At 38.5% G+C, this 11,429-nt stretch overlaps 2 protein-coding genes across 2 annotated transcripts; both read right to left on the bottom strand.

The window, feature by feature from the left end:
- LOC125226679 (larval cuticle protein 1-like) lies at positions 1-1,934 on the bottom strand. Its single transcript, XM_048130739.1, is given in 4 exon segments — positions 1-446; positions 449-522; positions 803-921; positions 1,894-1,934. Coding segments are annotated over 4 exon segments (330 nt in total). The 5' UTR covers positions 1,903-1,934; the 3' UTR covers positions 1-318.
- A 6,891-nt stretch (positions 1,935-8,825) lies between these two features.
- LOC125226321 (larval cuticle protein 1-like) lies at positions 8,826-11,429 on the bottom strand. The gene is made up of 3 exons (XM_048130268.1): positions 11,303-11,429; positions 10,524-10,666; positions 8,826-9,223 (listed from the first exon to the last, which is right to left on the bottom strand). The coding sequence occupies exons 1-3, from the start codon at positions 11,309-11,311 to the stop codon at positions 8,992-8,994; spliced, it is 384 nt and encodes a 127-aa protein (XP_047986225.1). The 5' UTR covers positions 11,312-11,429; the 3' UTR covers positions 8,826-8,991.

Genomic DNA, 11,429 nt, shown 5'->3' with positions numbered 1-11,429 from the left:
TTCATTTCAATATTTATTTACAGTCAACTACTACAAGTTAACAAAAACAGTATAAACGTAAAAAAAATATGGCAGTGAGCATCAAACTAACAAACAATAACTAGGGAAATGCGTAACGGATGCCGCGCTCGCGTCCCGATAAAGTTGACTTAACTTAGGTAAGATCGTGGCACATTTTGACTGGTGGTCAGTAGGGCTTACCGCGAACCACTTTAGATGTGTTGCCACACTTGAAAATTCGTATAAAGTATGACATGGACAGCACGTTTAAAGTTGTTCCGGGTAGGCCCTCAGTTTCGACCGTTGGGACTTAAAAGTTTAGGCAGCCTTGGGGATGTCTTCGCTTTCAGCGTGGAAGCCGGTCTCGTCAGCGTAGTAGGTGACGGAGTGGGATTTGCCTTCTGAGTCGGTGTAGCTGTAAGAACCGCGGACTACTACAACTTCTGGGGTTTGTTCTCCTCATCGTTCACGGTCTTAAGCTCGCCATTCTCGTCCTTCTTGATGCCATCTTCGGTTTCGTAACTGAAAAGATTAATGATGAATTAATATTTGCTGTCCGAAACCATTCAGATAGTATTTTTAAAAGTTTCAACTACAAGAAGATCGCTTAAAGCCTACTTTTTACAATTTTTGGTGTAGTATTTATATTTAAGCACTGTTTATCTTAGTTATTCCTATTTATATTTAGATATTACCTACTTTTGCTTACAGAAATACTAGAAACAATAATCCTAGATGTCATTGTGAGCGGATTCTACTGTACTTGATTTAATAATGAAATCAAACTGGCAAAGATACTTACGCGTAAGCATATCCGCCATTAGGCTGGGCCTCGAAGTCCGAGCGGAGGATTTTGGGAGGCTCCGGCTCCGCGGGGGCGGCGAGGGCGACGGCCACGAGGGCGGCAACAACGAGCACGATCTGTACAAAACAATATACAATTACCCCCTTATTCATAAACGTACTAGTTATCAAGCCGATAAAGTTCGTTTGTCCTTTTCTATCACACCAATACGTCGGAAAGGGACAAACGAACTTTATCGGCTTGATAATTTTAGAGTACGTTTATGAATAAGGAGGTTAGTCAATTACACACTCTGCAGGAGAGGGGTCTCAACCCTCTGCTCTGGGTCGTACTTAGCGCAGAGGTTGTCTAATATCCATCGCAGTTCAGCGCGTAAAAACGACAAGTGTTTGAGTAGTTAAGTAAGATTGCTTAGGTTTAGTTTTTATTATTTATAGTCAATGGGCATTGTTTTAAGTTTAGTATTTTTATTACTGTTTTGAATTTTAAATAAAATTATTATTTTTGTTTAAAATTACAAAATGTTTTAGGAAGAATGTCATTTCATCACCCTTGTGACACAATCTACTGATAGGTATTGCTTCTAAAACATCTGTCTACTTATATTATCTAGTTACAAGTTACAAGACTTCACATAAAGGGCATAAAATGTTTCCGCCAAAATTAGCACATCGTTATTTATATTTTCTAATTTTTAATAAACTCGCAGTGTTTTTATGGAACTAACGAACATGGACCAATAATTTTATTTAAGCTCATTCACACTTACAAAATTATGGAGTTTTGAAAGTGGGAAAGCTTAAAAGCAGGGCTATAACTAACAGTTATCATGAACCATCTTAACTTTAAACAGTTACTTAACACGAACACATTGTAAAAATATATAGTGCATGTCACGTATAAAATGCCGTAAATAAACTTAAATACTTCTCAATAAAATAAAAATGTTTAACGGCAATTTGATTAAGCTTTTTTAATAGAAGATTAATTGAGATTAGTAGCGTCAAAAAGTCTAAATTTGATGTATTTTTATAACCACATCACTTCACTAATGCCTAATTTATTATAAATAATATTAAATAACTCACCAGTTTCATTTTTGATAATGTGTATTTTACGTCTATCCGATAAGAAACTGATGAGCAACTGATGCCTAAACGCTCGTGACGAAATCTTTTATACATTTCTCCCTGCAATCTAACGCACTCAATGTCAAATGTCAGACGCAAACATAATACCGGCTACCCGGATTCCGTCATCGATGATCAGGGTACATAGCCAAATACACAGACGCTTAAGATAATATATTTATAGTAGATAGCTGTCTCTATCGTCCTTCAGTATTGGCTCGACAGAGATAGACTGCGTTTCGATCGGCGTGTAGTGTCGACTATTGTCATTTCGGCTAGGCCGGCTGTTCAAGCTTGTAATATCATCGAACTATTAACGTATTTTAGGAAACTAATAATTAATTACACTAGTTTGAAATTTAACTGACAGAACAACAAGATAATAAATATCAAATAATACGAATAATTTATTTTTAGGTGATTAAAGTATGTATAAGGATTTAAGGACAGTTATTTGTTTTATAAGGAATACAGTTGGCGTTTGTCTGCTTAGCGATAATGATACCTAAGCGAACGAAAGAGCTTAAGGTTTGACAAGACTTAGTGTCTTTCTTATTTATCGTTGCAAGGATTTCAAGGGAAGAGATTAAACATACAATACACATACGTACTCACGCTTCTATTCCAAAAAACCTGGGACTCCCTTGGAGACTCCCTAGGCTGATGAGACCCATGGCACAATATAACAAAGAATACTATCGTACAGTATGGCCACTCCTGCTCCCCGCTGAAAGCGCCACCTACCCCCTCTCGGTTACCTCACAGTTACCGCCTGTCAAAAACGCGAACAGTCGACCTGACATATTTGACTCATACAATCATAGTACGCGTTCACCTACGTGCTTAGACTGTGCTAGAAACGAGCCTCTTTCATATATTTGATCGCCAGTGTCCGAGGTGTGCCCATGGTTTACCCACTAAAACCCCTCTGTCGCCGTCGCCTTGCTAAACGGCGAGGTCCCAGGCACTCCGAAGTACTCATCCGCAACCTCGCCAGCAAGTGCCCAGACTCGGACTCGACTGTTGGGGGAAATCACCACACCGTCTCAGTGGGCGCGTACGTTACTTACCGCGCCCTCCCACGCAGGGCCCCTTTATGTAAACACCACAATTGAACCCAACCCATACGGCACAGTCAATTTCCACGAAACCAATGACAGGCAGAGGAGTGGTGAAATTACTCTGAGAAAGTAGCTACTATTTGTTGTGACCGCTCACAGATGTAAAAGCGCTTGGCATCCGTTAGCTCGTTGGGTGGACGACATCCGGAAAATTGCGGGTCACAACTGGATGAGGCTAGCTCAGGACCGGGACAAGTGGCGTAGTAGAAGAGAGGCCTATGCTCTCAGCAGTGGGCGATAAAGGACTGATATGATGATGATGATGACGATTTGTTGTGGATCTACATACCTATGTCCTAGATCCACTCAGCCTGGCAATTGCTTGTATAATAAGTTAATTTTAATAACAGACTAACAAATAATTTTAGAACAAAACGGGACTTAATCGCGTAAACACTTACATTTATATAATATTTTTTTATTCGCCTCCTCAAATCTCTCAAGGAAGGACGGTTCTCAATTCGTCTGTATGTTTTTTTTAAATGTTTGTTCCACGATATCTCCGTCGTTACTGGACCGATTTTGAAATATTTTTTTTTGATTGAATGTATATGCATACAGATTGGTCCTATTTTTCACAGGACCCAGTTCTGATGATGGAATCCTGGAGAAATCGAGGGAACTCCTCAAATCTGAAAGGCACACATATGGTGATTTTTGTGTTTTTTAAGGAACAACATGTATTTACGTACGGAACAGTGACATTTGGTGCAGTGGAACTGCTGATGATGGTCAGAACGGAACTCCTCAAATCTGAACGGCACGCTTATAGTGACTTTGGTATTTTTATAAGAACAGCATGCACTTTCGTCTAGAACAGTGACATTTGGTGCAGTGGAACTGCTGATGATGGTCAGAACGGAACTCCTCAAATCTGAACGGCACGCTTATAGTGACTTTGGTATTTTTATAAGAACAGTATGCACTTTCGTCTAGAACAGTGACATTTGGTGCAGTGGAACTGCTGATGATGGTCAGAACGGAACTCCTCAAATCTGAACGGCACGCTTATAGTGACTTTGGTATTTTTATAAGAACAGCATGCACTTTCGTCTAGAACAGTGATATTTGGTGCAGTGGAACTGCTGATGATGGTCAGAACGGAACTCCTCAAATCTGAACAGCACGCTTATAGTGACTTTGGTATTTTTAAAGAACAGCATGCACTTTCGTCTAGAACAGTGACATTTGGTGCAGTGGAACTGCTGATGATGATCAGAACGGAAATCCTCAAATCTGAACGGCACGCTTATAGTGACTTTGGTATTTTTATAAGAACAGCATGCACTTTCGTCTAGAACAGTGATATTTGGTGCAGTGGAACTGCTGATGATGGTCAGAACCGAACTCCTCAAATCTGAACGGCACACTTATAGTGACTTTGGTATTTTTATAAGAACAGCATGCACTTACGTCCAGAACAGTGAAATTTGGTGCAGTGGAACTGCTGATGAAGATCAGAACGGAACTCCTTAAATCTGAACGGCCGCGGCACACTTATAGTGACTTTGGTATTTTTATAAGAATATCATGCATTTAAGTTCAGAACAGTGACATTTAGTTAGTTATGTTTGTTAAGAATATTGAGTTTTCAAGTCAAATTTTGTCAAGCTTCGATTTCTTATAATCGGATTCATGAGGAATTGAGGAAACTCCTCAAACCTTAACGGTATCAAATCATCATCATCCTCCTTGCGTTATCCCGGCATTTGCCACGGCTCATGGGAGCCTGGGGTCCGCTTTGACAACTAATCCCAAGATTTGGCGTAGGCACTCGTTTTACGAAAGCGACTGCCATCTGACCTTCCAACCCTCCGGGTTAGAAGTTCCAACCCGGAGGGCAACTAGACCTTATTAGGAGTAGTCTGGTTTCCTCACGATGTTTTCCTTCACCGAAAAGCGACTGGCAAATATCAAATGACAAATGTGTTGCCATCAAATAATTAATGTATTGAAAGCAGCTTTAAAAAATACCTACACATTTCTACATAATCCAACATTCACAAGTAGCTTTCATCAGAACCCCAAAGGCGGCGGTTTTTTTTTCTTAAAAATTATTATTATATTTTTAATGTCGGGCCAAATATAAATGTAAGTGTGTACGCGATTAAGTCCCGTTTTGTTCTAAAATTATGAGTGCAAATCGTGTTTGTCTAAATCAATATAGACTAACAAATAAGTAATTGAGGCCTGAAATATTTGCTAACAAGTTAAAAAAGTTTATCAAAGCCAACATCTATTAGTATGTACATTACTGTAAATGGTGGGAAATAAAGAATTGCCGGCTACGGCATTGGTAAACCCTTTTAGGCATACCTACATTTTCAAATATGTAATGAAATAAAATATAATGATTATTTTTTCACGTCTACGTTGATAGGTGTTTCAGTGGTTGGGGTTTTAAACGGAAGGCTTGCTCATCATCATCATCATCATTTCAGACATTAATCGCCCACTGCTGAGCATAGGCCTCCCTTCGTGTACGCCACTTATCCCGGTCCTGGGCTAATCTCATCCAGAAGTGCCCCGCAGTTTTTCGAATGTCGTCCACCCAACGAGCCAACGGACGCCAGGCGCTTCTTACATCCGATAGCGGCCACCATTCGGTCAACATTTTGGTCCACCTGCCATCACTCTGCCTGGCAACATGCCCCTCCCAATTCCAAGTTTGCTACCAAACAACAACAAAAAAAATCAAAAATATATATAAAATGAAAATAAAAAAACTTTCAGATTTATATGAAATTTCTATACACGTTTCTCAAATTGCTCCATTGCCTGAACCGTGCTCCTTTGTTGAAACTATTATAACGAACGTAATGACCAGCTTTCATTGCATATTTGAGAATAGTAAATTGTGTCACAAGGGAGTAAAATGACCATATTTACGTCGAGGGCGTACCTACATTGAATCCTGAGGGTAGTGAGAACTAAACTAATGTTTCAAATCACACTTAGGGCCACTTGCACCAACGAAAATGGAGGGTTAACCCACCATTTTATATGGAATTTGACAGATGACAGCCCCTAACCCTGAGTTAAGTGGTTAATCGACAAAAATTGTACTTGACTATTTTATATAAACTTTTTTCGTTGCGTGAATATTTTACAGTATATATGAAGATATTATTACTGCACTAGTTAAGAAATAAGCGCATTATGCAACTAATCCAAATATTCAAATGGCCATATGTACCTACTGTAAAATGTCGTACGACTCGTACGATACACATGCGAAGAGGGAATTCGTAACTCGTGTTGATTTGAAACACTCCTTTTGGTGGTGTTCCCTTTATTCATCGCCACTCTTTTCGACTGTCCGCGTTTTCGCACTTGTATTGTAATGTATTTCCACGTCAACATTTTAGAAAGAGGCTTTTTCTTCTCCGCGAAGAGGGCCAAAACTGACACTATTCCTCTCTGTTAGGGGGGACTAAATTGAGTTATGTATTTATTTTTTAATGGAACTTAAACGGGACTAGTTAGTTAGTTTTGTTGGGCATTTTCCGCAAGTCGACAACTATTGTGCCTATTTTGGGTGAATTTGACGAGGTAGCACTACTCTAGCCACCCCAGCTCCTCTACAAATCCTAGCAGTGTTTTCAGGTTGCTAAATACCTCTTTTAGTGTGTTCGGCGTACCTTGTTCCTATATACTTCTACCTGTTTACACTCCAGAATAAAGTGTTTAGTGGTTAAACGGGACTAACTAAATCGCGTAACACTTACGTTTATATTTGGCCCGACGTTCGAACGTCACATATCGTTCATGGTCACGGGCAGAGTCTGCTACAATGAATACAAGTTTTTGGTGTAAATAATATTTCAAACGTAATGTTTTCCTTGTAGGTGATGTAAAAGCAGGTAGAGAGGTAAGTGTAGTATGGTAGAAAAATATTTTTCTCAAACATGGTATGAAATATTGATGTTATGTGCCTTTTTAACCGCCGCAGCCGCACCCAAATCTCAAGGAAGGTGGTTGTCAATTCGTCTGTATTCGTTTTTTTTATTTTTTATGTTTGTTCCACGACGTTTTTTCAACCGCCGCCTCAAATCTCTCAAAAGAAGGTGGTTCTCTATTCGTCTGTATTTTTTTTAATGTTTGTTCCTCGATATCTCCGTCGTTACTGGATCGATTTTGAAACATTTTTTTTTTATTGAATGTATATGCATACAAATTGGTCCCATTTTTCTCAGAACCCAGTTCTGAAGATGGGATCCTGGAGAAATCGAGGGAACTCCTCAAATCTGAAAGGCATACATATGACGATTTTTGTGTTTTTAAAGGAACAGCGTGCATTTACGTACGGAACAGTGACATTTGGTGCAGTGGAACTGCTGATGATGGTCAGAACGGAACTCCTCAAATCTGAACGGCTCGCTTATAGTGACTTTGGTATTTTTATAAGAACAGCATGCACTTACGTCCAGAATAGTGACATTTGGTGCAGTGGAACTGCAAATGATGGTCAGAACCGAACTCCTCAAATTTGAACGGCACACTTATAGTGGCTTTGGTATTTTTATAAGAACAGCATGCATTTAAGTTCAGAACAGTAACATTTTTTTAGTTATATTTGTTAAGCATATTGACTTTTCAAGTCAAATTTTGTCAAGCTTCGATTTCTTATAATCGGATTCATGAGGAATTGAGGAAACTCCTCAAAACCGTATAACGTTAATATACGTATATTGATTTTTGTTGCCATCAAATAATTAAAGCATTAAACGCAGTTAAAAAAAATACCTACACATTTCTACATAATCCAACATTCGCAAGTAGCTTTCACCAGAACCCCAAAGGCAGCGGTTTTTTTCTTAAAAATTATTTTTGATCAAATGTATATTCAAAGTTTTTTATTTTGAGTAGACTTTTATTTATTTCATACCATGTTTGAGAAAAGCACTATACATACCTCGGCGGGAAATATGGGGTTGCCCGCCTCAGACCTATCCTATATGTCTTCGACCGGCAACCCCTTTTGTCCAGGACTCTGTAGTAATGTACTATTCTTCTTAGGCATTAGCACTGAAATTCCTCATTGCGCTCAAGTGTAGTAAGGATTTCGTCATAATAAATCGTAGCACATGCTACGCTTTATTATGACAACTAAACGTGGGTCTGGCTTAGTGCCTGCTAAGCCGATGGTACTGGGTACGAGTCCCGGTAAGGGCAATTATTTTTGTTATGAGCAGACAGGGCCGGATCTAGGGTAGAGAGGGTAGAGTGGCCGCTGTAGGCGCCAAATATTAGAGGGAAGCAAAAAAAAATGTAAAAAGTGGCGGCAAAACGATATCTAGCCCTATGCTGAATCTTCTGAAAGTTACTGTGGTACTTGTCTAAGAATTCAGGACATTCTAATTTATATCATCATCGTCCTTGCGTTATCCCGGCATTTTGCCACGGCTCATGGGAGCCTGGGGTCTGCTGTGACAACTAATCCCAAGATTTGGCGTAGGCACTAGTTTTTATGAAAGCGCCTGCCATCTGACCTTCATACCCAAAGATACCCACGGATACATTTATCTGATATTTATGTATTAGGTATTAATTTTAATCCTGGGGACAGTAACAGCTAATAGTCACTTGACACTAGGGTTGTGCTATTTCTTAAATAAAATACATTTTTTTGTATCAAATTTAATCACAGTACATGTCAACAAAGAATAACATAAACGAAAAACAATATGGCAGTCAGCATCAAAACTAACAAAGAGTAACTGGGGAAGTGCGAAGCGGATGCCACGCTCGCCTCCCGACGATGTTATGGTTTAACTAACTAGTAAGCCAATTTAAACGCACACGGACATCAGAACGATATCCGAACGATGGCATTCAATCATGGAGGGAAATGCACGATATTTTAATGGTATCCTTTAGGTATCATAATAATGTGTGTAGGTTGAAATTGGCTTGTAAAGTCCATGGCACGTTTTCAGTGTTTCACATCGAGATCTTTAGCGTGGGGCGCCTTGGGGATGTCATCGCTCTGGGGCTGGTAGCCGTTCTCGTCAGCGACGTAGGTGACTTGGTGGGGGCCGCCCTCCTTGTCGGTGTAGCTGTAGGAACCGCGGACGACGACAACGTTGTGGGGCTTGTTCTCCTCGTCGTTCACCACCTTGATCTCACCGGTCTCCTCTTTTTTCACGCCATCTTGGGTTTCAACACTGAAATAAAAATAAATTAATCAAAATAATCACGTTAACATGTTCACTGTGACATCAGGTCGATTCTGCCAGATGCTCAAAGAATTGTTAGGTTGTAATTAGACACATTTCCACAAATACGTACATTTGTGAAATAAAGATTTACCACGAACATTTAGAGTGAAGGATTTTATAGATGATAGGGATGCCTTTAAGGTGGTTGCTTGTCAATAGATGAATGAAGTCGTATATATATTTTCATTTTCTCTGCATTGTGTAATTAAGCATACTAGTGTTCAATTGACGTATGAGAACATATTCTCGTCTGATTATATTGTTTTTATTTAAGTTTAGTTATGGACACTTGGAGACCTTATACATCTCCAAGATTATGTGTTTAATGTTTATCTTACTTTAATTTTATTGTATAAATCTATATTTCCTTCCTTTGTAACATACGAGCACAGAATATAGTGTCTTACAGCTATGTTTTATTATTTGAATATTTAATTTAGCCTGGCAGCTTGAACATGTCATGCACACTTAAAAGTCTTTGCTGCGGTGGCGTCGTTGATCGGGTCGCCACCTTCCCGAATAAAGGTTGAGGGAGGCAATGGCTGAGATACGCGTCATACTCGTGAACGGGTGCCGACTGTGAAGACCGGTCTGTTTAAGCTTACTGGGGCTGTTATAACTTAGTACTAGTAACTTTAATTCTAATTTTTATTAAATTAGGACACTTTGTTCGGTTGTCGTTTGTTTCCTTTCTTTTAGTGAATATTTTAAATATATGATTTTGACTCATGGAGACCATATACATCTCTAAGGAGAATTAGATTAAGTAGATATACATTTTATCTTTAGTTGTGACATTTAGAGTCATTTGCACCTCTAAAGTAATTTTAGACTTTTTTTTTTGTATTTTGTACTTTTTATATTTAGTGTAGTTCTTGGTTGTAATTCGACATTTAGAGACCTTCTACATCTCTAATTAATTGTATAGAGTTAACTTTAGTTAGAACTTAGAATTAGTATATAATAGTATCAATTGTAATTTCAACTCAATTTTAAATATTTTCTAAATATGTACATGTGACGTGTAAAAGTGCCCCTGTGGCCTCTTTGCTGAATAAATTATTTTGATTTTTTTGATTTACATATATCCTATCTCTTTTTTTTTCACTTTTGTGATCTTAGTCGTAGTTTGTATTAGATTATGATATATGCAATTGGCCCATTTTTAGAAGTTGTAATGTACTTGTAATTTTTTTATTTACGTATTACTGCATAAGTGATGTTGACCAATTTAAATTGTACTTACGCGTAATTGTAAGCACCATCAGGCGACTGGTTGAAATCGGAACGAAGGATTTCGACCACCTGCTGCTCGACGGGCGGCGCGGCGAAGGCGACGGGCGGCGCGGCGAAGGCGACGGCCAGGAGGGCGGCAACGGTGAGTACAACCTGCGTACATACATTATATTCATTAAAACAATTGAACTTACAATTATTCGAGGCAACACTATACTGGCTGTTCTTTCTGGACCAGCTGGCATAGCCAAAGTTACAATCGGCAACACTTTGTCATGAAAGAAACACAACGGGCTCTCGACGCACTGATACAGAAGAGTCATTGAGAGAGATTACTATAGATACACTACGGAGTGTGTCTCCTTTGGTTCGGCGTATAAAGTAAAAAAGACGCCGAGCGGCAATCCCATGATAGGTATCTTTCTGAATAGTTTCCTATATGATAAGAAGTCAAGACTAGATTTTAAACTTGCAAGAGCTTTATAGACAATTAGGGCAATAATCGCTACCATGATGTTGTCTCTTTGAATAACAATTGTTGGACAATTTGAACTAGTAGAGTATGAAATCAAATTATTAAATTAAATATTTTTACTTTAGGTACTTATATTTTAAATAGTCACACTACATGATGTCACAATTAATAGCCTCTTACAATTAAATATTTCATAATAATATATACCTAAATAAGAAAATAATTGAATTTCTAAACACATTTTATATTTTAACACTTGCCACTAAATTATTATTTTACTTTAAAGAATAATTAATGAATATATATATAATTACCAGTTTCATTTTTGATGATTTTTTGGACTACTTCTGTTACCTCGAACCTAATGAGCGACTGATACCTAAGCTCAGGCGACAAAATCTTTTATACATTTCTCCTAGCGAGCTAATGCTACGCGTAAAT

Source organism: Leguminivora glycinivorella, chromosome 5 (genome assembly GCF_023078275.1).
Source record: "Leguminivora glycinivorella isolate SPB_JAAS2020 chromosome 5, LegGlyc_1.1, whole genome shotgun sequence".
Taxonomy (NCBI): Eukaryota; Metazoa; Arthropoda; class Insecta; order Lepidoptera; family Tortricidae; genus Leguminivora; species Leguminivora glycinivorella.
The sequence above is the reverse complement of the archived record's forward strand: the minus strand, read 5'-3'. Positions and strand labels throughout refer to the sequence as shown.

What these genes read in the sequence shown, in the direction of transcription:
- LOC125226321 (XM_048130268.1), bottom strand. An exon ending in GATGGTGCTTACAATTACGC is followed by an intron (nt 9,224 to 10,523) that starts GTAAGTACAATT and finishes TTTTTATTTCAG; the next exon opens with TGTTGAAACCCAAGATGGCG.